This window comes from Malus domestica, chromosome 13 (assembly GCF_042453785.1).
Source record: "Malus domestica chromosome 13, GDT2T_hap1".
Lineage (NCBI taxonomy): Eukaryota > Viridiplantae > Streptophyta > Magnoliopsida > Rosales > Rosaceae > Malus > Malus domestica.
Window position 1 is genome coordinate 806,556 of NC_091673.1, and position 23,863 is coordinate 830,418.

The 23,863-nt window shown below is 37.8% G+C and overlaps 6 protein-coding genes across 6 annotated transcripts; 3 read left to right on the top strand and 3 right to left on the bottom strand.

Moving 5' to 3' along the window:
• Positions 1-1,466: 1,466 nt before the first annotated feature.
• LOC103451504 (NADH dehydrogenase [ubiquinone] 1 beta subcomplex subunit 7-like) lies at positions 1,467-4,385 on the bottom strand. Its single transcript, XM_008390908.4, has 2 exons — positions 3,914-4,385; positions 1,467-1,695 (listed from the first exon to the last, which is right to left on the bottom strand). The coding sequence occupies exon 1, from the start codon at positions 4,240-4,242 to the stop codon at positions 3,934-3,936; it is 309 nt and encodes a 102-aa protein (XP_008389130.1). The 5' UTR covers positions 4,243-4,385; the 3' UTR covers positions 1,467-1,695; positions 3,914-3,933.
• A 1,451-nt stretch (positions 4,386-5,836) lies between these two features.
• On the top strand, positions 5,837-6,879 carry LOC103451503 (short-chain dehydrogenase reductase ATA1-like). The gene has a single exon (XM_070810533.1). The coding sequence runs from the start codon at positions 5,899-5,901 to the stop codon at positions 6,760-6,762; it is 864 nt and encodes a 287-aa protein (XP_070666634.1). The 5' UTR covers positions 5,837-5,898; the 3' UTR covers positions 6,763-6,879.
• LOC103451502 (eukaryotic translation initiation factor 3 subunit I-like) lies at positions 6,753-9,268 on the bottom strand. The gene is made up of 7 exons (XM_008390906.4): positions 8,761-9,268; positions 8,542-8,669; positions 8,315-8,434; positions 8,129-8,218; positions 7,725-7,811; positions 7,549-7,628; positions 6,753-7,098 (listed from the first exon to the last, which is right to left on the bottom strand). The coding sequence occupies exons 1-7, from the start codon at positions 9,158-9,160 to the stop codon at positions 7,023-7,025; spliced, it is 981 nt and encodes a 326-aa protein (XP_008389128.2). The 5' UTR covers positions 9,161-9,268; the 3' UTR covers positions 6,753-7,022.
• Positions 9,269-10,526: 1,258 nt separating this feature from the next.
• On the bottom strand, positions 10,527-13,885 carry LOC103451501 (protein NRT1/ PTR FAMILY 8.3-like). The gene is made up of 5 exons (XM_029091279.2): positions 13,564-13,885; positions 12,834-12,939; positions 12,533-12,750; positions 11,817-12,373; positions 10,527-11,565 (listed from the first exon to the last, which is right to left on the bottom strand). Exons 1-5 carry the CDS (start codon positions 13,615-13,617, stop codon positions 10,743-10,745), a joined length of 1,758 nt encoding a protein of 585 aa, XP_028947112.1. The 5' UTR covers positions 13,618-13,885; the 3' UTR covers positions 10,527-10,742.
• Positions 13,886-19,975: 6,090 nt separating this feature from the next.
• On the top strand, positions 19,976-20,759 carry LOC114820522 (non-specific lipid transfer protein GPI-anchored 15). Its single transcript, XM_029091425.2, has 2 exons — positions 19,976-20,394; positions 20,499-20,759. The coding sequence occupies exons 1-2, from the start codon at positions 20,061-20,063 to the stop codon at positions 20,513-20,515; spliced, it is 351 nt and encodes a 116-aa protein (XP_028947258.1). The 5' UTR covers positions 19,976-20,060; the 3' UTR covers positions 20,516-20,759.
• Positions 20,760-21,952: 1,193 nt separating this feature from the next.
• LOC103451506 (uncharacterized) lies at positions 21,953-23,863 on the top strand. Its single transcript, XM_008390910.4, has 5 exons — positions 21,953-22,244; positions 22,389-22,576; positions 22,692-22,773; positions 22,873-23,106; positions 23,330-23,863. The coding sequence occupies exons 1-5, from the start codon at positions 22,124-22,126 to the stop codon at positions 23,620-23,622; spliced, it is 918 nt and encodes a 305-aa protein (XP_008389132.2). The 5' UTR covers positions 21,953-22,123; the 3' UTR covers positions 23,623-23,863.

Consider the following 23,863-nt stretch of genomic DNA (forward strand, 5'->3'; position numbering starts at 1 on the left):
AAAATGGCTAATTGTTGCCCAAAACACCAGGAACTTTTAAATTAATCCATATTTTTTACCAAGCGTTAGTCTTTTTACACACTTCGAAACTAGGACCATTTCAGGCCGACTTTTGTGAGTGTGTGTGTGTGAGAGCGAGAGAGAAATCAGAATATGGATGCGTGTTGTAGGTAACAAATAAAATCATGATTCCCCCATAAAACATAGAAGAGACAAAACATAGAGAATAATTAAGAATAATTAATCCAATTTAGATGCATGTCTACACTAAAAATTGGGAAAAAGATCCTAGCCCGAGAGAAATTTTTTATTATGACAGGAATATAAGTGGTATACTACGTGTTTTTATGTAAGTAGTGAAAATTTTTATTTTTTAAGTTATTAACTTTTTAACACACATATTCCACAATTTGTATAGTAACACATGGTGTACCACCTCATGTGCCGGTCACATTAAAAAATCTCTCATTGCCGGATCTTTTTTCTAGTGATCCTAGGAATCCCGTGATCGTAACCGTTCATCGGGCAGTCATTTTTCGTTAAATACTATTCATCTTTAATTTTAAATTTTAAAATATTTTTTATCATATTATGTATGATAAACGATCATAATCATGAGATTCCTATAAATGCATGTTTATACATAGAAATATAAAAAGCCTATCCTTTTTCACTTTATCACCTTCGACTTTGACCAAGAAAAAAACAAAAACAAAAAGGTGAATGATAATTTTCAAAACGTTTTTTTTAATCAACTGATAAATATTATTACTAGACTACTCGTGTGAGTTGTAGATAGCATTATTAATTTATTATTTTATAAAAATATTTTTTGATGTGTTGGAAACATAGCTCGGTACTAAGTGTCAATATAAATTGTTAGAAATTTGTTGTTTAAACATCTAACTTAACCACTTGTAATATAACATTTACTATGCTACGCTGTGTTCATGACACACTGAAAATTCTCTCCACATTCAATGAAGAATGATTGATGTGAAATGTTCCGATCCGATCCCCACCATATATTGACTTTGCAAGCTCAAGGCATCGAATTAGGTGAAAAGTTTGAATAATTGTGGTGGTGTTTTTAGTTTCGATTGATAAGACTTCTACGTTTTGTGTGCCCTTTTGGCTATGTGCTAGTTGTGAAAGATTTTCTGAACAAAAAGCTCACAAATACGTCCTAATTAATGTTTTTAGAGTTTTGACATATGATATTTGGAAATTTCACGATGCACGAAAGTTGCGATGGACTTTTTAATTGGTTGAAATGCAATCAAATCGTCGTATTTGTGTTGGTTGGCACCGACACATCTTTTCGTATCTTCTCAGAAAGAGGAATTGTGGAAACCTAAAAAGTTGGGAGGCCAAATTCTTTTCACCAGAGTAATGGACCATTAATCTTTGAATGGGCCAAATCATCTGCAATGGTGGAGGCATCTCCGAAAGTTGAAGCGATCCAATACAGTCAAAAAGCAAGAACTTGTAGTTACCGTTTCGGAAAATCATACACAAATGTCAAGCAATGAGGAACTTAAATTTATTCGAATACTATGAAACTGGTTTGCACAACTGTGAAAACAACAGGACCGAGTCTATAACATTTGTCTCGGTACAAAAGGGTCCGGAGAAATTTCTCATCAGTTGCGGTGAAAAGCATCAAAACATCCACACCTCATAAATTTATGCTTCCTGTCAAAAATTTAAGCCAGAGTTAGTAGGCAGAACCAGTAAAATTCAACTGACGAAAGTAAGACGGAAAAGTAAGGCTTCGTGCCAAGTGATCAGCTGAAATAATATAAACAGCGAACATTGCTTACTGAAAGCGGGAACAGAAACTGGGGCAAGTGTGTTGTTGGAAAGTCTTTTACTCTCTACTTTCAATTGTGATCGGGTGATAAGCGTGTGCATAATTGCATATTTGAGTGCACACAACTACTTGGAAATGATGATACATTCATAAACTACTTTACCAGAAACTATTCCATGAGAACTTTCTATTCATTTATCCAACAAAGGAGAGAATAAAATGTAGCAAAATGGCAAGTTTTTATTTGGCTGAATGTATGATGAGATGCATGAATGTGGATGCCAGAATGGGATTTAGAATGACAAAAGAAGCCTCTTGGGGTGCTACTTGTGTTGAAATACCCCCACATAGTAGCATATCTGAAATGACCTCGCCTAATATTTCCTCTACCCACAATTCTTAAACAGCTTAGGATATCAGCCCTAACCCTTTCCCCTGAGGTAAACAAAGGAAGGCAGAAAGGGCCAACTAAGGGGGAACAAATGCTTTTTCTGGTTTCCCCAGAGCCGCAGGGGAGAAGGAGTGGTGGGTTTGGAGGGGCGGGGTGTTGGCTTGTGAAGGCTCTGTTGGCCTGAGGTACAGAAGTTGTAAATTCAAAAATACAAGTTGTATCTTGAAGTGTATAGCTCAGTTGGATGAGCATTACCCTTTTAACCTAATGGTAGTACATTCAAGTCGCTTGAGCTGATATGCTACAACCAATGCTATGGTCAAAATAGTTGTAATCTTATCCCTCTATATAAGTCGGACATAACCTTTCTAATAAATGAGTAAAGGTTGTACCCAGTGCACAAGGCTCCCGCTTTACGCAGGGTCTGGGAGAGGTGAATGTCGGCTAGCCTTACCCCCATTTATGGAGAGGCTGCTCCCAAGTCTCGAACCCGAGACCTACCGCTCATGGGCGAAGGCACTTGCCATCGCACCAAGTGCGACTTCTAATAAATGAGTAAGTAACCCAAATCCCTAAGACACTTGAGCTGATATGCGACAACCAATGCTATGGTCAAAATAGTTGTAATCTTATACCTCTACAGAAATCCGCATATATTGGCACAAAAAAGGCCACAAACCTAACATGACATGTAGAAACTTGGGACTCTTGTATTTTCCGTAACATGGACACAACTAGCATAATTCAACTTCACATGTCAAATACTTGCATCTAAGAATTTCACTACCGAATGCACCACACGAAAGGCATAAATTACTTTGCCACATACCAGAAGAAAAGGAAAAGGGCATCTCAAACTCAAACACAAAAACACTTTTTCAACAGCCTAACAAATATAGGGATGATAGGCAATTAGGACCAACCATATAAAGCAATAAGAACAAATTTCCAGTTACCAGTCTTACACCCAAATAAATCCCTCCAACTATACACATCCTCACAGATTTGTCTTGCATCGTCTTCTCTAATAAGCAAAGAGTACAGTTGGACAAGCTCAGGTGAAAACATAGGATGCATGTTTAGGTCATATGTAAGCTTGCTATATAATAGCATATTTAGGAAAACCCCATATACATAGCAAGTGCATTATATAAAACATCCAACCAACGGAATATCTAGCAAGGACGTTCACATAATCCACTCCATATTACTTAGACTCCTTAAATGATCTAAAAGAAATGACCACTAAAGATGCCAAATTCAAAGCTGATAATGTTTTTTTTTTCATTAGAGGGTGACCCAAATCATTGATTTTTATTAGTGAGCTGATATAATCCCAAAGCATTGAAATTTAGAGTTTTCAAAGATGCCATGATCCCATTTTAACATTGGTTAAATTCCCAAACTGATACCAGCTGATGCTTAACCCGAAATTTGGACCCCCTCCACCCAAATCATTTCTTCAAGCTGAACCCATGAGTGAACAAATCTAAATACAAAACCCCATATTTCTCTTAGAAACTACATTGAGCCCAATTCAACACAAACCCTAGGCTCCATAATCGACCCGAAAAATTCCACAACAGCAGCCAAAAAACACATAGTACTGAACAATTAACAACAAACCCATCAATCAACGAACCAACAGTTCAAATTCAAATGCCAAAAACAAGAAATAGAAGAAGCAGAACAAAGCACTAGTGAATTACCCAATAACGGATGGTGGGTTCTAAGCGTTGGCGGTGTTGGGAATGAGAGGAATCGGCTGCCCCTTCTTCTTTCCCTGCTTCAACTTGGCCTCCTCCTCGCGGATCTTCTGCATCGCGAGCATCCTCTCCATGACGAGCTCGTACTCGCACTTCTCGTAGGAGTGGCGCTCGTTCTCGCACTTCCATGGGAGGTAGAACTCCGCCTGCCTGCACTTGTTCAGAGGGATCAGCAAGTGGGCGCACTGGTCTCTGTACGGAATTGGCACCCTATTCTCCACCATCTCCGCCTGCGTCGCTATCATCTTCTTCGACGTTCCCTCGGCTGCCATTGCTCTGAAAAATTGAGCACCCTTTGGTCCCTGGGAAAGAATTTGGTGGTGGCTTCGGCGGCGGCGTGTACGGCGGCTTTCGGTGTCGGGGTGTTCCAGGTCGTTTCAGTGTGCGGATTCGTGTTTAGTTACCATTAATCCAGCTCGAGTGCTTGTTAGTTTCAGGCTTTTTTTTCTTTTTTTTTTTTAAATTGGGCTGAAGGTAACGACGGAAATTATTGGGCTGTTCAGCCCACATCAAGCCCAATGCAAAGAGAGATTGGGAAAACTTTGGTAATGTCTTGAACCAGGATTGGATTTAAGAAATGCTACTTTTTTTTCAACTTGCTAATTTAATGGTTAAAAAGTCGGACTAACGAAGACAAACCTGATACTTTGTTCTACTTTGACCTCTGAATTTTAATCCTCTATTTTCCAACTCGTGTCAGTATGCCCTAACTGTCACACTTCCTATAAATTCTATCACATGCTATGCTGTGACCAATTTTTATAGGCATACGTGTACACAAAATACTACATTCACCAAGTTAATACTTTAGAATTGCAATAATCAAACTTAAAAAACATTGTCAAATTTAAAAGCTTGTACTGTAATAAATGTTGGAACAATCAAATGTCAAGTTATAATATATAACAATTACACAGTTTATCTTGAATATAAATTTCACAAATATACAATATATCTTACAATATGAACAATTTAACAAATCACAAAAACTAAAAACACACTTACTTGTTTTGGAAGATAGAGGCTTGCAGAGCAATCTCCTAAGACAGAAATACGTCCCTACACGAGTGCAGTAGTTCAAAGGACGTCTATCTTGCAGGATACAACTGTCTAATCCAAGTTCTTGCACACGAACTTGGATTCTAGGCGAATTTGTTGTGATGGTTCTCTGTGAAGTATAAAAGGAATTGATGGAAAATTCTTGTTTGTTTTTTATCTGATGGCCATCTTTATAATGGCGTAGTGGAGCAGTTTCAAGCCGTTTTTAGAACGGTTGTAACTGTTCAGTTTTATCCTTTTGAAAAACCTGAATGCAAAAATCAAAAACGTAAAAATTTAAACTTGTGTTTTCATCAATCCGAGCCCAAGAGACCCAAACCTTTATTTGTAAGGTCCAAGATCCATAGCTATGACCCAATTCTTTTCAAACCATAAAGGAGGGAAAAGACTTATAAGGTAGACTTCTTGAAAGTGTTTGGGCGATGTGGGACTAAGTCCCACTCACAAGTTCCAACAATAAATGGACACAATTACCCCTTAATTGATAGAACCACCGATGGGAGGAACATTGGCGTGACCTAGAAGTTTAGGGAGGCTCATAACCAAAGTGAAAGTTCAACGGAAAAGTGAAACGGTTGTCCCAAAACGAAGAAGAAAATAAAAAAATAGGCCACCAGACTCTTGTGGGTTGGAAGTAGTTGTAAGGAGTGAAAACTGTGCATGGATTGAATAATCAAAACATGTAGAGAGCCCTGTTCAATTTGTTTAGGTTTTACCCCAATCTTAACTTGCATTATATACCATCAAAAGCTCAATCCAATGGACTCAAAATATGGAGCAATCTCTTCCAGTGCACGATGAGGACGAAGCGCGGAGGCCGCCTTCAAAGAGGTTAGTTGCAAACTTCTGGCGAAACTCCAAGCGATTCTATGTTTATTCGTACATATGCGGTTTTTATCTGCTTTAGTTTTGTTAGGTTGGCGAACAAAGTTGCAGTCATAACTGGGGGTGCAAGAGGGATTGGAGCTGCCGCGGCCAAGCTATTCGCCCGAAACGGAGCCCATGTCATCGTTGCTGATATACTCGACGACATAGGAGCTACACTGGCTGATTCTATCGGAGGCCGCTACATACACTGCGATGTGTCAAAGGAAGCTGATGTTGAATCGGCTGTTGAGCTTGCACTCAAATGGAAAGGCCGAATTGACATCATGTTCAACAATGCCGGCGTTCCTGGTCCCTCGGGGAGTATATCCAGCCTTGACATGGAGCAGGTCAAGGACCTCCTCTCGATCAATGTTCTCGGCGTTGTGCACGGAATCAAGTACGCTGCAGCGGCCATGATCAAAGGTCGAAGAGGAGGGAGCATCATTTGCACATCAAGCTCAGCCGGTATCATGGGAGGCCTTGGGGGACATGCCTACACATTGTCGAAGGAGGCCCTCAACGGATTGGCAAAAAGTGCCGCGTGTGAGTTGGGAGTGCATGGCATTCGAGTGAACAACATTTCGCCTCACGGGGTTCCTTCGGAGATGCTCGTCGATGCCTACAGAATGCATCTCGGGAAAATGGACATGACGGCAGAAGATGTAAGCAGAATTGTGGGAGAGAGGGGGAGCTTGTTGCGCGGGAGGTGCGCAACGGTGGAAGATGTGGCGGAAGCCGCATTGTTCATGGCCAGCGAAGACGCCGGGTTTATAACGGGACATAATCTTGTTCTTGATGGGGGTTATACTTCTGCTTGCAGTACCATGAGCTTCATCTACCAGAACAGTAACAAGGATACAGTGTAATTCGTTGCTCTCATGAAGTTCAACGACGGATGACAAGATTACAAGTCAAATTCTAATTAAAAAGTTACTGGAACAAATTAACTCTATAAATCTTCTACAAAACTGTATTCCTTCCAACAGCAAGAAGCAAACACAGAAAATGGTTGTTAATCACAATCCCAGAACTACAAAACTAATTGCTCGACGCGGCTGGTTTAGGAAGGGAGGAGAAATAGCCTTTCCCGAACCTGCAAAGCGAGAATTAATACCAAGCTGCAGATCTAAATCTTGATGTGGAAGTAATCAGAATCAAAGTGATGTAGACGAACGTAACCATCCTCACCCCCGCTTGAGAAACTGTTAAAAATACAACAAAAACCGAAAATATTAAGATAATCTCAAAGCAGCAAATTCTCTTTTCCAGAAAAAATTTCTCAATTCATATAGGCAGAAAATAAGCCACATCATCATCTGAGAAACAAGGAAACCATTATTCCTCCAGCACCAATTGTTAAGACTCCTAACCAGCTACGTAAAGTTGCATAATATTTATGAACGATTTCATCTCGATTTTAAAATTAATTTAATTTTTCTGGCTAAACATTTAAATTAATTGTTCATGTATTGAAATGAGAAAAAAAAAATGGTATCGCTAAACATTAGCACAAGCAATATTGCACAGATAAAAGTGAGAAATTCCCAAGTACTATCTAACAGGAATCCAATCCAACTCTAATTAAGAAGAATTTGTTCATTGTATTCACGAATCATGAAACCAACAAAAGTAGTTAAGAGAATGAACTATACCTTTTTCCATCAGGATTAAACGCCAAAGCATTTATAGGTCCAAAATGCCCTTTAACACCTCCAATTTCTTCTTGAAGAATCTATTTATACATTAAGAAAAACAAAATCACTTACCGAGGAAATGACAACCGAGAACCTTCATACTCCAAAAGACATAAAAGAATAGTATGGTTTACCTTGTCATAGAATTTGGCTTCAAATTTCCCAGAACGATGATCAGTTGTGGTGACAGTTGATGCATCCTGACCACCACCAAGTACCACCTGGATAAAACACACGGAATATTTGTAATGAACCAGGAAAACAGTGCATATATAAGAGATACAAAATAACCAGGAGCCTTTAGTACATATCATCCATTCACTAAAGTTCCAACCAGAAACTAAGACACAAACTTCTCAATATGTGACCGATAGAAAGCATTTAATCGTATTTGTACTAACTCCACTTTTATCTCATTATGTAAGTAAACAAGTTGGAATGCAAACGAGACGGGTTCTAAGTAAATGAAATACCGAAAAGACAACATTTTGAAAAAATGCAAGACAATGCAAACAAATTTGAGATTACAGTTACATACATGATCACAAAGAGGAGACATTGCAACGGCATTGACTGGACGCTCGGTCACGTAGGTCTTGATAAGAGTCAACGTTCTAGTATCCCACAGCTAAAACATATGCAACAGAAAACACAAAACTCAGTAAAAATTCGAAACCTACATACAACTCAAGAAACAAAGCACGAAGATTACGAGATGCATTACCTTGGCAGACTTATCAAGCGAACCGGTGAGGAAATGTGAACCATCCATAGATTTCGCAAGCGAAGTTATGGTCTTTTTGTGACCCACTTCCGGATCATTCTCCTTAAGTAGTTTACCAGTCTGCAAGTTAATCGAAAACACTTAAGAGTCAATCAAATTAAAGAAAAAGCTTTCAAATTTCCAATGCAAGTATTGAATAACATCACAGCGAGCCAATGCACACTCACCTCAGAATCCCAAATGCGAATAACTGCGTCTTCTCCGGCGCTTATGATGGTTCTGTTCAGAGGACCCCAAACAGCTCTGTTAATTCTTCCCTGAGGTCCCTTGAGTATCAGAGCCGATTCACCAATCTCTGAAAATTCGAAACCGTCGATCATTCCACATCCAATTTTAGATAAACCGAAAGGCAATACAACAAAAGAGGAAAAATCAAAGAAGCTTACGATCTTCGGGATCTCCGGCGATACGCTTGACGTGAATCGCCGACGTAACGTCCATGAAAGGGTCGGTGGTGATGACGGCGAGCTTATCGCCGACGGAGAAGTCGACAGCCCTCGCCGGCGAGTCAAAATTGAAGGTGAAAAGCTGCTGACCGGTCTGAACGTTCCACAGCTTGGCGGTCTGGTCGGCGCTGCCGGTAATGAGGCGGGCGGAGTCTCTGGACACATCGCAGCACCAAACGGCGCCGTTGTGGCCGCGGTAAGTCCCGAGGCGCTCGCCGTTGTCGGCAAACCAGACGGTGGGGTTGTGGTCCTTGGCGCAGGAGAAGAGGAGGTCGCCGTCCCTGTTGTATTTGAGGAAAGTCAGGGGCCTCTCGTGCCCTTTCATCAGTATCGGCCTCATCGTCGGAGTCGGAGAAGGAAAGAACCGACGGAGGTTTTGCAGGTGGAGAATTAGGATTCCGAAGGAGTGGCGACGGCTAACGTAGAGAGGGGCAGATTGTGGAAGAATGTTTTAGGTTTAAACCAATCGGGTTCGGTTAAACGGGGCGTGGGTCGGTATCCAAATTTAAGGCCCAAAGTTGGCTTAATTTAAGGCCCAATCGTGGCGTTATGATTTAAGGCCCAAGCTTTCCCGCCCTCGGTTGCGCATGCTCGCAGTGGAACTCATGCTGCCCCATGAACGTGAAGACCTCGGCAGCGCCTAACAAAAAGTAGTGGGGAAATTTGGCAAAGTATGCTAAGTGGAACAGAAACCTTTTCGTGGATCGAACCGAGCTCCCTGGCAAGCTGCAATCGGGTGATCTCTCTGACAATGCAGCAGCTGCCATGCATAGAATGGACACGAACAACCTCAATGAGGGGTGCGATATAGCATTTCCTTTTCAACTAGTAATACTTGTTGAAGCAACAACAGTTTCTTCGTGCAGTTTGTCGGTGAAATAGTTGACAAGATTGGTAGAAATCCCATTGACGGCCAACCGTTCACAAAAGAACGCCTGCATTATATATATATATATATATATATATGTGTGTGTGTGTGTGTGTACACACTACAACTGTTGGGAAAAGAAGAGATTACTCGGACACATGAGAGCAAATGTCGAGGACATTATGGTTCCCCTTCGAGTCCAACTGAACCATCTCCAGTGTAGAGGCCATCGCCTTCATTCTGCACTGGAAACAGTACATAATAACACGATCGCTAATCCAAAGGGAAAACAAAAATAGGATAGACAAAATGTGACCTATGTGGAATTGAGTATCTATTAGTACAAGTCTCACACAATAGAACGGGGGTTTATCAACAACCTAACTGAAATTGCAATGTTTGTGTGGGGGGGGGGGGGGGGGGGGAACATCTCCATCCTCCTCTATTCAGTAATTGAAGGTTCCCGAGTCCATAGACTTCACCGTCATTCATTTAATTTGCAGATGACACGCAACAATAGTTGGTCAAAACTATGCCACTAGGTGGAGTTAATCAATTGACTAAGGAAGTATGAAAGTGACAAAAAAATCAAACTTTAAGTATGAAAGTGGGACGAGACAAAATAAGTTAGCTCAGTAGAGTTTTGCAAAACTTAGGTTGTAAAATAGAAATTATCCTAATTACTAATTTCGAGAAATAAGTCAAGAGTACTGTGCATCCAACTGTCACCAGAAAACTTCAGTAGGCTGTTCGGCTTCATCATCCCCGCAGCATTCGGGTCTCGTACCAATCAGAAAGCAAGAATAGTTTACGAAGTGCAGAGCTAAAGCAAGAATCGTTGCGAATAATACACATTTCTTTATAATCTCAAATGTTTTTGATTGGACGAATATGCAGAGCTTGTAATTTCTATTTACACAGTATCAGTAACAGGGTGATTTTTACAAATGGGTTCAACGTCATCAAATCAGAAAAGCATTACAAACACTTATTCAGTTTCTACTGTTTACGGTTTTAAGGGTGTGCGGAAGGCGCCACCCACCTGGAGAAAGCCTTAAGAAGCCTTCTTCTTTTTGTACCTCTTGGCACAGACTACGTACACCAACATATTCAGGAGGCTGAGTCCGGCTAAGAGCCAGAAGAAATAATCCAGATGACCTTCGTTTAAGTTATCCGGTATCCATCCAGCCTTCCCATCCTTTGTTGAGAAGTACGTTACAATTGTTAGAATCAAGGAGCTCAGATAGTTCCCCAACGAATTCGTCAGAAGCGACAATGCACTGCATAGACTCCGCATGGCATCTGGAGATTGGTCGTAGAAGAACTCAAGCTGCCCAATGAATGTGAATATCTCCGCAGCACCCAACAAAAAATACTGAGGTATTTGCCATAAGATACTCATCGGTACAGCCACCTCTTTGTCAACCAATCCAAGCTCTTTTGCAAGATTCAATCGGTAAATCTCTACCACAGCAGCAGCCGACATGCATAGCACTGAAAGAAAGAGACCAATACCCATCCGTTGCAACTCTGAGAAGCCCCTTTCTTTACCCGTAAATCTCCTAGCAATTGGGACAATAAACTTGTCATACACAGGGACCCAGAAAATAACACTGATGACGTCAAAAGTTGAGAGGGAGGCTGGGGGAATGGTGAAAGAACCGATAGATGTGTCCATCATCGTGCCTTGCTCCACAAACATAGTCGACATTTGCGCATATACAGCTGAAAAGACAATTCCAGTAGCCCAAATTGGAAACATGCGGATTAAAATTTTCAACTCCTCCACCTGTGTTACAGTGCAAACCCTCCACGGATTGGAGAAGTCCCCAGCTTTGGTCTCAGTTTCTGAAATCACAGCAGCTTTATCAAGACACCTGCAGCAAAAACAAAGTTCAAATTTTTAGAAACAACTGATATTGTGGTCGAGTTATTTGAGAAACACGTACGTTAAACATTCAGAACATTGCACTGTATCAATAGTTCAGAATAAGAAAATAACGTCATTCCATTTTATTTTGTGTAGCAATATGAAAATTCGCGGTTTAAGTTTTCCGCGAAAATGTGTGATTCTGTAAAATTCAAATAATTATTCCCAAGAACATGAACACAGTAAGAAGAAATTTACGTCAGTTCATCGCTGTGCTCCAGCTTACGACTTCCTTTAATAGCAGAGTCTTTATCTGGTGTTTCATACAGGAGACTACTGTCTTTAGGGACGTCCAAATTCCACTTACGAAATGACGCAACCAAAACCTGGCACATTCTTGTCACAGGGCTTCCCCCCGGTTTCTGAAATCTATATAGGGGTGTGCCTGAAAAGAAACTAAAAATAGCAATGCCCATAAACAAAGTAGGTATACCAAATCCTAAACCCCACCCAGCATTGTCTTGAACCCAGACTAGTAGAGAACTCGATATTAGAGCACCAATGTTGATAGAAAAGTAAAACCAGTTGAAGAAGGATCCCTTCTTTACTCTTTCCGTTTTATCTGTATCATCAAACTGGTCTGCCCCAAAGGGCGAAACACACGGCTTGATCCCACCAGTCCCCAGAGCAATCAGATAGAGTCCAACGAAGAACACTGCATACTGTGCCGGAGAAGCTGAAGGACATACTGAATCCACACATTCTGGAGGCTTCAATGCAGGAACTGATGCAGAGAGAGTCAAAGTACCCATCCCCTACACAAAATAATTAGTGAACCAATCAGCAAAATTTATATGCTCTAATCCCAAATATATATATATGCATATACATCATATATGCGTGCATGTATATGAGATGAGATTATATAAGCACCAAACAAATGGGAAGAAAAAACAAATTCTAATTTGTATTACAATGAAATAAATGGTGGAGAAAACAGCAATTGTCCAATATCTCCCCCAATAAGCATCTGCTAAGACAGCCCCAATCAGAGGTGTAAGATAGCAGGTGCCTGACCAAGTAGTAACATTCCTTGCTGCAGACACATTTCCTTCGTGCAATTTGTTTGTAAGATAAGTAACCAGGTTAGTTGCAATCCCATAGTAGGCCAAACGTTCGCAACATTCGGTACCTGTAACATGTATCAAAAGTATTACAGTCACATAAACTACATTGATGCACAAGAGCAAATTATAGCGAAGAACAAAGCATCACCTAGAATGAAGGGGCAAGCTCTCCAATTCCCGGTATTTTGTTTCAGAACACGATTCCCCTTAATGTCAACTGAGCCGTCTCCAGTGTACAGCCCGTCGCCTTCGTTCTGAAGATGCAACAGGAAAACATCAATGCGAGTAGTGCCACACTGTTTGAAACATTTACATTTGGAAACATAAATGTGAAAGAAAATCCTTTTAAGGGAAACCTCGTTTAGGATTTCAGGAAGCACTTCTGCTCATACGCATATGCTTTTATTAAAACACGTTGACACTTTATTAATTCAAGTGCTTCGGAATGCGTTTGACAGGTAAAGTCATAAGTGCTTCTGGGTCACCTACTATAAATGCTTCTTAAAAAAGCACTTGGCTACAAACAAAAACAATCCCAAAAAGACCACTAATGGCAACAGATGATCAGTATTCAAAAACGTGAACAGAAATCAAAGGATACCCAGTATACTTCATGTCATTGACCATAATCATACACTAAATCTGAAAAACTCCCAATCGAATTTCAGTTTAACATAAAAATTCAAAATCCCTAACAGCAGCTAAGCAAATTAAGAACCGACGTTTTACAAGAAACCCAGTTCGTTCCCAAAGTAATTCTATATTATTCACATCAAAGATCAAATTTTTGAAAATTCCTAAGTTCGAAATCAATACAAAAGATCACAACTTTCAGATGAAAAAAATGAAGAGAGAGAGAGAGAGAGAGAGAGAGGAACCTGAATAAGTCCGTCTTCCAAAAGCGATCGCTCCTCCTCCTGGAGAGAACCCATCTCTCTCTCTCTGTGATCTCTGATTCCGTCGCCCTACTTCTTCTGGAGTGCAATACAAATGGAAAATGTGTGTTCTGAAGAACAAGGAGGAGCAGAGAAATTATCTTCCGTCTTAGAAGTCGGAATGGTGGGTGGATAATACGGGTAGAGTTCAAGGTATCGGTGTCGTGTTAGGTGACGTAAACGGAAGACAACCTTGGGACTTGCTTCATCAACTAACTACTTACCCCACTTCCCGGGCAAACCAACCGTTCTCTTTTTCCTTTCCTTTGACTGGGCCGCAATGTGCCTATGTTAAACTTTTACCTTCGTCTCCACTGCCTATGTGGCGAGTAGCACTTTTTGAAAGAAGTATTTGTATTGGGTTATAAATTTCCCAACATTTTTTTAGATATATTTTGATATTTATTATATAGAATATATATATATTTCAACAATTCAAATTGTTTATATTTTAAAATATAGTTAAATGATTAAAATACATAAAAAAGTGGATCCCACAAAACACATGTTAAAAGCATGTGTCTCTGGATCTTAAACAGTTTTATTATAAACTTATTCAAATTCTTAATAAAAATTTAAGCGTTTCGAGAAAGATTCACAGAGTCATTTCAACTTTATTTGGTCATTATTGTGTAATTCAAAACACATTAAGAATCGAATTCAGAACGTGCAGTACAGAATACGCACCTGAAATTCATCATCAATCACTAGCCCATTCCGTTTTGGTTAGATTTCTTAAGAACTTGATTTTTTTTTTTTTTTTTTTTTGAACTTTGAATCACAGAAAAGAGTTGCTAAATTAATGACGTAAACAAGAAAAGCAAATAGTACAATTAAAGGAAGTGCAAAAAATAACGGAAAATAATGGCAATATTACCGTCTTATATTCAAATATTATTGTTGTGTAAATTACGACAGAATATTGGAATCAAATTGCCCCCATTCCAAGAAAAAAAATAAAGATACTTTAATGAAAAGAGCTTGAATTAAGTTTATTTTAATAAAAAATCATATAACAATTTTATTTAATGTAAAGGGCTTGAAATTTAATTAAAAAAGACAAAAACTAAATACTCTAACGAAAAAACAAGCCCATGTGCAAAACCAAACTTTTTTTTCCAAGCGCTACCCCTGACGGAAGCTCCATTCCGTCAGTTAATGCCACTACCTTACCCATTAAACATGAAAGTGATGATGGAGGATACGAAAGCCATTAGTGCACTACCATCTGTTCAACAAATTTTTTAGCTTTTGTTATCATGAAACAAACTTTTCGTTGGTATGCTCCAGTAAATTAATGCACAATAAATAAACAATCGAATAGACACTTTGTGTTTTTGTAAAAATTAGATAGAGGAAATCTAAAAAACATCCCTTAGATGCTTTTTGTACTTAAATTCAAATCTAAAACCATAACAAAACACCAAAATTTTATAAAAGAAAATCTATTTCGAAAGAAATCTATAAATATGCTTTGATTGGAAGTATCATGAATTTTTTGAGGTAAATTGTATGATATAATTGGTCTTTCAGAGTGATCATTAGTGGTTTTTTTTTTCAGATCAAGAAATAGTTCGATTCTAGAAAACTTAGTTTTTGCACTACTTCTCTATAAAAACCTGGTTCGTTAACTGCGTGTTTTCTTCCCTTTCAGAAATAATGTGGATTATTTTGGTTCTGTTTCGTAATTAGTGTGTAATTTTGCAGTAGTTCCATAAATAGTGTTAGTTATTTTGGTTCAATTTTATAAATAGTGCGGGTTATGTTGTTGTATTTTAAAAAATAGTGTTTTTGTTCACTTCGAGAAATAATACGAATTATTTTAGTTTAGTTTAAAAAGTATTGTGAGTTATTTTGATTCAGTTATAGAAATAGTGTGAGTTATTTTGATGTACTTTCAGAAATAGTGTGTAATTTTGTTTTCTTCCAGAAATAGTGTAGGCTATTTTGGTTTAGTTTCAGAAATAATATTTGTTATTTTGTTTTAGTTCTAGAAATAGTTTATTCCCTTCCAGAAGTAGTGTAAGTTCTAGAAATAGTTTATTCCCTTACTTTATTCCCTTCCAGAAATAGTGTAAGTTATTTTCGTTCAATTTTAAAAATTATTTTGTTATTTTGTTGTAATTTTAGAAATAGTGTTATTTTGTTTCCTTAAATAGTGTGAGTTATTTTAGTTCAATTTTAGAAATAATGTGCTATTTTGCCGTAGTTCCAAAAAGTGTCGGTTATTTTGCTATTGTTCTAACAATAATATTTATTTTTTTCTATTCCATAAATAATATGTTATTTTGGTTCATTTTTAGAATTAGTGAGTACTTTTACAGTAGTTCCAGAAATAGTATAGGTTATTTTTGTTCAATTTCAGAAATAGTGTGGGTTATAATTCTGTAATATAAAAAATAATGAGTTATTTTGGTTTACTTTCAGAAATAGTGTCGGTTATTATATTGTAGTTCCAGAAATAATATGGGTTATTATGCTGTAGTTTCAGAAATAGGGTCAATTATTTTGGTTTATTTTCAGAATTAGTATGGGTAATTTTATTGTAGTTTTAGAAATAGTGTGAGTTATTTTGGTTTAGTTAAAAAAACTATGGTTTATAATTTTGTAATTCCAGAAATAGTGTGAATTATTTTGGTTCACTTTTAGAAATAGTGTGGGTTATTATGATGTAGTTCTAAAAATAATATGAATTTTGTAGTTCCAGAAATAATGTGAGTTATTTTGGTTCACTTTTACAAATTGTGTGGGTTATTATGTTGTAGTTCTTGAAATAATATAGGTTATTATGATGTAGTTTCAGAAATAGTGTGAGTTGTTTTGGTTTACATTTTAGAAATAGTGTGAGTTATTATCTTGTAGATCCATAAATAGTATGAGTTATTAATATTATGATGTAGTTCCAGAAATAATGTAGGTTATTTTGGTTCGCTTTCAAAAATATTGTACGTTATTATACAATAGTTTCAAAAATAATGTTAGTTATTTTGGCTCACTTTAAAAAATAATGTGAGTTATTTTTTGTAGTTCAAGAAATAGTGGTTCACTTTCAACAATAGTGTGGGTTATTTTGTGATAGTTCAAGAAATAGTGTTTATTTTGGTCCCTTCCATAAACAATATGGGTTATTTTGATTAGATGTCTGTGAGGTTTTTTTTTGTTGTAGTTCCAGAAATAGTATGAGTTATTTTGGGGTTTTTAGCTTAATTGCTCACAAGCTCAAATATCATTTGATATAATTACAAGAAACTTTGGGAACTAGACATAAATTTCTCTAAAATTTTCCATCAATAACACATTTGCGCCATCCTAATTTTCAAGAACGCACAATGGTTTAGTAAACCTCTCAAACACTCGATGAAATAAGAACAAGCTCATCAATGCATCAATACACATGTTACATAAAAAAAGAGGAAGATACAAGGGAGTCTGCATAATCAAGATGATATATGAAGAAAGACAAAGAACTTGACATTAAAAAAAAAATCGATTAACTTTCAATGTATATCGATATTCTGTTCCCTATTAATATGGGACTGTGTACAAGGGCTTCAACCCAATCAAAATTTCACCCACATGAATGGTTGATGACTCTTCAGTTAACCTGCTACCTGAATCAAGGTCAGACTAAAACATGTTCTACAGAAATGTATAAAATGAGTTTTCATAATTCGCCCTCCAAGAGATCGATTTCTCTCTTAAACCTAATGAATTGCCTAAATGGCTCAATGATATACACAAGTGTGTACTTGAACATGAAACTCCACATGATGCACAAAAGAACACAGTTAGTCTTTGAAACTACAAAGCAACCTACTACCATCCAGCGGACATGCGATTCCTTCCCCTTCCTTTTTGAGCATGTGCTTCTCTTCCACTACAACATGCATTGTCAGATCAAGCTCATCAATATAAGCTTTATAATAAACTAGCCAAGAACATAAGATTTAACCCACTAAATCACAATCATCACTCCAAATATATTTTGTATATGCAAATACTGAAGTAATATCTGCAACACAAACCTGCAGACTGCTTGACGAAGTCTTTCCCAAGTGTGTATGCCATTAGGTTACGAGTAAGTTCAACTCACATTCCCAACAATCTTTTGGATAGTTATGGGGTGACTGATGCTGCACTGTGCATATGACTGATGTTGCATATAACTGATGTTGCACTGCGTATATTGATGTTGCATACGGAATACCCACTCTTGACTTTCACTACCTTCTCCTCTCTACAAACACGTTCATGGATAAAAAGCCATGAAAACCTGCACACAACCTTCTCTTCTCTGCAAAACTCAATGCTCTCCAAGTTATAGGTAATTAGAACAATAAGAGCGTGTTTTGTGAGAGCAGGGGCTTGTGGTTTTATACTACAAGACCTGGATCGCCCTATAACAATCCCACAAGGAATACAAAACTGCATTCCTTATATCAGTATGAGTCCTATAAACGAGCAAACACAAGAGTCTTCAATATACCAATATGATTGGATTAACTCTTGTCAACATGATTTAGACTTCTTTATAATATCAATTATCCCAAGACTTGTAAGAATCATACTCATACTCTTACACATATCACATGCCAGCGGATGCTAAGCATGTGGCCTTGCTCCGCGTTGCCATAAGGGGAGACTTCTCTCGCTCTAAGGCTGAGGGCCTTCTGTCCTGCATCAACGCCGTGCTTAAAGAGCTCGATGAGCTGCATCCAGTTGCTGCCATTCAAGAAAATGGTCATCATAAACTGTCTCTAAAAGGAGTTGCAAATGGATACGGTGAGCTGCCACCAGCTGGTTCCGTTGAAAATGGCCATCACATAGTGTGCGCAAAAGGAGCTGCAAATGGAAATGGTGTGACAGAGAATGGCCAGAACGGCGCAAAATACTACTAGTCGCATTGTCGGAGTGACAAAACATGACATATATCTCAATTAATCCAAACCAGATTTAACATTTTTTTTTTGTCGGAAATCGATTTTATTAGATCGATGGTAGGAGTTTTTGTCTCTTTTGTTTCATTAGAAATTCATTTTTTTTATTGGAAAAACACTTGAAAGTGCTTCTATCATCAGTATTTTATAAAAAGAAGCGCTTCCAAATGCTTTACAATCTATACACTTTCCAAAAATTTATGTCAAATTACGTTAGAAATGCTTTTGGTTATCTATGAGCAGCCTAAGCTTTCTCTAAAAGATCTTCCACTCGTGATTTTGGTATTACCGTACACTATTATGTTTTGCACCAAATTACCAATACATGTGCAAACAACATATATGTTACCGTGACAATGAAATAAAAATATTACATGATGGTGTTATGATTACATTGAAAAATAACTAGTTTTGTGAACTACGTTAGAACATTCAATCCATTGATAGAAACCCTATATCATATATAGAGCCCACATCTTCAATCTGCCTGCAGGTCCATTGGAACTAAGGCCTTGTGCAAGAAATATGCCCCTTTCATACTCAAAGCTTATTACATATTGAAGGAATTTTAGAGTTGGTTTGGAAATGCTATTCTAGAACTTCTTATGTTCATAAGCGTTTGTGATAGAAGAGCATTGAAATTTATTAGAAATTTAATTTTTTGTTCTTCAAAAAAACGCTTGAAAGTGCTTTCAGCAGCAATACTCTATCACAAAAGTGTTTCCAAATGCTTTACAACCTATTCACATGTTTAAAATTTTATGTCAAATTACGTTAGAAACGATTTTGATTATCTACGAGAGCCATGAGCTTTTTCTAAAAGATCTTCCACACTGGATATTACTGTTACACCGTTATGTTGTGTTACCAATACAAGAGCAGAAAACATGTTACAGCGACAATGAAACAAAAATATCACATGGCGGGGTGATGATTACATAGAAAAATAAGTTGTCAGGCAGTTCAACTCTGGATTCAACCAGATGTTGCCAGGTATTTGTGTGGGTTGTTATACAGATTCCCAGGATGTGGTTCTGTTCGAACACCAACTACTCAAAGCATATCTCTCAACAATGCATGTGAAGAATAATATATATATATATATATATATATATAGAGAGAGAGAGAGAGAGAGAGAGAGAGAGAGAGAGAGAGAGCATGCGGCTACGCAAAAAGAATGAAAGAGATCTAAGAGCACTCTACAGATGCAAAGCAACCAACAAAATCTAATTATATATGTGTCACCTTGTGGAAGTATCAATCAGTGTGAACACTCTGCGCAGTCATCCCAAATGATTAGATCTTTGAATAAACTATGCCACAAACCCTAATAGTCATCGTTCCACAATCCCACAACCACCCCACTACTGCAAAAAGGATCTGTCTCTCCATGCTATATATATACTCATCCATTGAGCTAGTTCACCAGGTCAGTGCACAAGAGGCATATATAATCAGGCAAACTTTAATTAGTAATTGCAAATATACACGTTGAGCTTCAACATGAAAGCCTGCATTGTTTCTGTGTTTTTGTTTCTGCTGGCTACGAACATTTTCGTCGAGGAAGTTGTTGCTGCTGGAGAATGTGGAAGGACTCCGATTAGGTCAGCAGCAGCAAGCCTGAGCCCGTGCTTGAGTGCGGCTAGAAACGTGAGGGCCAAGGTTCTCCCACTTTGCTGCACCAAAGTTGGTGCCTTGATTAAGACTGCCCCAAAATGCCTTTGCGCTGTTCTGTTGTCACCTTTGGCAAAGCAAGCCGGTATTAATCCCGCCATTGCCATTACCATTGCAAAGCGATGCAACATCAGGAAACGGCCTGCTGGAAAGAAGTGCGGAAGTAAGTAGTTACATAAAATTGTAAATTATTGAGTAATATGTTACTTAGACACACAAAATTTACGGTAACTGATGTTTTAAAATTAATTGTTTGTTGATTTGCAGGGTACGTGGTGCCATAAGCCAAAGTCAGAGGAGTCCAGGCATTAGCCATACATATATAAAAGAGGGACCAGAACATCCAATGTCTTTCTATATATAAGACTATAAGTTGGAATAGAGAATAACATGTAACGAAGGGTCATTTGCTATGCTCTGATCGTTGACTCTTCCAGGCACATTACCGTTTTACTTTACTTTCATGTACTATTTAATGTGGTGTTCTTGTCCTAAAGTTGTCTTAATGGATTATGTTTCCTATCCTTACCAGCTGACTCTCTTAATTTCTCTGATTATAACAGCAAAATGAACACAAAATCAAAATTGACCCCAAAAAAAAGGGGAAATGAAATATAAAAAATTCCCCCGTGGTATATTTTTAGTGTAATTAACAAATATATATACACACACATATAATTAACGTATTGCATACATTGATGCATTGTAATAAAAATGATCGAAATGTATTTGTACATGAATTTAGAATGTGAGCTAGCAGAGATTAAGTAATTTCTGTCGTTGGATTATCCATCAATCAACGTTCACACGAAATCCGATGGGGGTGACTTACACGAAATTCAAACACCATGATCAAAATATTGACCTAAAAAAACAAAAAACACCATGATCAAAAGTATACTGGTCCCACGCACCCACCTATCCTGAAATAAAAATTCGTGTAGTGAGGTCCTTTTTTCGACTTGATTGTTACATCACCATGAGAATGTAAGACACTAGTATCATTTTCATATCTTACATATTTTGTATTTATTAATTAACACAGAAAAGTCTCACACTAAAATCAATTATCTCATACCTGAATTGTTAAGAATTAAATCACTAAGAGCGTCTACTAGTGTGTAGTTATTGTCTATATCAGAAATTTAACAGTTAGATAGCATAATGATTCATGTCTTTCATTAATTTTAAGTAAGTAAATATAAACTAAATTCATAATGTATCAATCTTATTTTTACTCAAATTATAATATAAATTAATAACAACAAGTGATAGTATGACCGTCACATAATATTTATCATGGTTTGATCCGTTACAGTTTTCCACCACAAGCATGCCAATAAGTGGACCCAATGCATGCAAAAGAGCAAAGAAAATTTAAAAGTGGAAGGTAGATGATACCTGACGATGGAGAGAAGCTGTGGAAAAAAGTCTCAAAAAGAAGCTCGGTTGGGAAGCATAATATTGAAGGGGAAGAAAACAAAAAAGGAAAAGCTGAAATTTGAATTGTGTCTTAACAGTTACAGCACTAGGGCATATCTATTTATCTTTGTCTTACAGTATTTGCTTTTGCATGCAACATCATCATATGAGTACCCTTGCAATTATTTAGTCCCCCACACATACTTCTAATTAACCAAAGAAAATTAAAAGTGAGACCACATTTCCCGAATCCCAAGAGACACACCCCTTTATTTTTCTTTTCTTTTTTAATCTTTGCCGTTGACCGAGCACTGCTGCTTCTGAAATCATATAATCTCTTTTAACTTTTTCCAATCTCTCTATATGTCATGGCTTTGCGCATATATAGAAATGTATGGGCCTGAGTGAGTGAGTCATTAAACATCAAGACTTTCAGAGAGAGAGAGAGAGAGAGAGAGAAAGAGAGAGAGATGGGTGAGCTTCATCACTCCATGCCCATGGCTTACACGAACAGTAGCCTCCACAGCTCTTCCCAAGGTTGGGATTGTCACGGCCACCTTGGAGTTCTCAACACAGACAGAATGTCTTTAGGTCTCTCCACTTTTTCTTCCTTTCTCTCTCTTTCCTTTCACTGTTTTTGTCTACATTTGTATTTAACTGTAGTTGAATATATAAGACAATGATAGATTTCTAGCTTGCTAGGGTTCATTTATTAGTTTTGAATAATATGTGCAGCTATGGATGAGTACATGATGATGAACGCAGCATTTTGCTCATCACCTCATGTAGATCAGTCAGATTTCTCGACGGGGTACTTAGAAGACGCCTTGGTAGAATTTGGTGAGCGATCCAAAAGGAGACGCTTGCTCGTGTATACCAATGATGATAACGAGCTCAAAGACTCCACTACTATTCTTGCGAAGGTATTGAATAGGCTTATTTGATGGATCTCTCGATTTGCATGTCTTATCTTTTATAATTATAATAGTTTTTTCCATCGATCTTGCGCCAATTTCTCACTTAAATACTTTGTAATAGAGAAACTGGAATTCAAACTGGGAATTATCTGAGAATTTTGATTGCATGAGCCAGCTAACTACTTCCAGTACTGGGCTATCAGGTAATTAATTGATAATTAATTAATAATTACTTTTAGTTCTTTCTTAATTATGATTTCCAAAGTTGATTTCATCTTTCTAAAGTTGATTTCATCTTTCAGTTCTACTTGGTGATCCTTTATGTATAACCAGACCAATGAACAGACTCGTTTCCGAGGAGATCACAAATGACATCGTCGACTCAAAGATAAACACTCCAGAAGAGCCAACAATGTCAGCTCCTGAAGCTTTTGATTCCTCCTCTTCTTCTTGCAAAGATTCGACCAACACCAACTCTGATTATTTACCTACTCCCAAAGAAACCCTTTTTTCCAATATTGCTGCTCCAGCTGCCGGTACGTACACATACCAATCTAGTAACCTATTCTAAAACAACTCTAAATTCAATAATGTTAATTTAACACATAAAACCAACTACATTGCGCACATATGCATGTACTCTTTAATTTCCTGCCATTGCATACGAGATTCACCTGTATCAGAGAGTGTGACTGTGGATAACTAAATAGCATTACTCAAACAAAACTTACAATATTATTGGCATGTTCTCTAATACAGGTGGTGGTGGTGATGAAAAGAGAAAAAAGAAGAAGAGGGTGATAACAAGGGTAGTTTATCCATTTGCGTTGGTGAAGCCCGGCGGAGTAGAAGGCGACGTCACCTTAAGCGACATCAACGAGAGGATCCTAATGCCACCAACACGGCCAGTACGACACCCAGTTGGGGACTTTGCATGTCGGCCATGCGTGTCTGCGGATGGCCCTGGCCTTTCTGGCAAAGCTGTGGTGGCCCTTACCAGAATTCAAACCCAGGGCAGAGGCACAATCACTATTATCAGAACCAAAGGTTAAAATAATCATCGTCATTTAATTAGTTAATGGCCTCGGTGCTAGCTAGTTACCAATCATGAGTTCGATCCATCTTTGATTAATTAGCTAATTAATTAGTTTAAATTAATATGTCCGATCTGTCTGAATTGTATAGAAAACCCTATATATGTTTTCACAGTCCATGTGTTATGGCTTTACTTTTACGTACACAAGTAAGAGTTGTTATTTACTATTGTTTTTTTAATAAACAATATTATCTACA

What these genes read in the sequence shown, in the direction of transcription:
- LOC103451504 (XM_008390908.4), bottom strand. Translation starts at nt 4,242, where the DNA reads ATGGCAGCCGAGGGAACGTCGAAGAAGATGATAGCGACGCAGGCGGAG.
- LOC103451503 (XM_070810533.1), top strand. Translation starts at nt 5,899, where the DNA reads ATGTTTATTCGTACATATGCGGTTTTTATCTGCTTTAGTTTTGTTAGG.
- LOC103451502 (XM_008390906.4), bottom strand. Translation starts at nt 9,160, where the DNA reads ATGAGGCCGATACTGATGAAAGGGCACGAGAGGCCCCTGACTTTCCTC. An exon ending in CGCCGGAGATCCCGAAGATC is followed by an intron (nt 8,670 to 8,760) that starts GTAAGCTTCTTT and finishes TCGAATTTTCAG; the next exon opens with AGATTGGTGAATCGGCTCTG. An exon ending in CGCTTGATAAGTCTGCCAAG is followed by an intron (nt 8,219 to 8,314) that starts GTAATGCATCTC and finishes CATATGTTTTAG; the next exon opens with CTGTGGGATACTAGAACGTT.
- LOC103451501 (XM_029091279.2), bottom strand. Translation starts at nt 13,617, where the DNA reads ATGGGTTCTCTCCAGGAGGAGGAGCGATCGCTTTTGGAAGACGGACTT. An exon ending in TGGAAGACGGACTTATTCAG is followed by an intron (nt 12,940 to 13,563) that starts GTTCCTCTCTCT and finishes TTGCATCTTCAG; the next exon opens with AACGAAGGCGACGGGCTGTA. An exon ending in GAGCACAGCGATGAACTGAC is followed by an intron (nt 11,566 to 11,816) that starts GTAAATTTCTTC and finishes TTTTTGCTGCAG; the next exon opens with GTGTCTTGATAAAGCTGCTG.
- LOC114820522 (XM_029091425.2), top strand. Translation starts at nt 20,061, where the DNA reads ATGAAAGCCTGCATTGTTTCTGTGTTTTTGTTTCTGCTGGCTACGAAC.
- LOC103451506 (XM_008390910.4), top strand. Translation starts at nt 22,124, where the DNA reads ATGGGTGAGCTTCATCACTCCATGCCCATGGCTTACACGAACAGTAGC. An exon ending in TTCCAGTACTGGGCTATCAG is followed by an intron (nt 22,774 to 22,872) that starts GTAATTAATTGA and finishes TTCATCTTTCAG; the next exon opens with TTCTACTTGGTGATCCTTTA. An exon ending in TATTGCTGCTCCAGCTGCCG is followed by an intron (nt 23,107 to 23,329) that starts GTACGTACACAT and finishes TCTCTAATACAG; the next exon opens with GTGGTGGTGGTGATGAAAAG.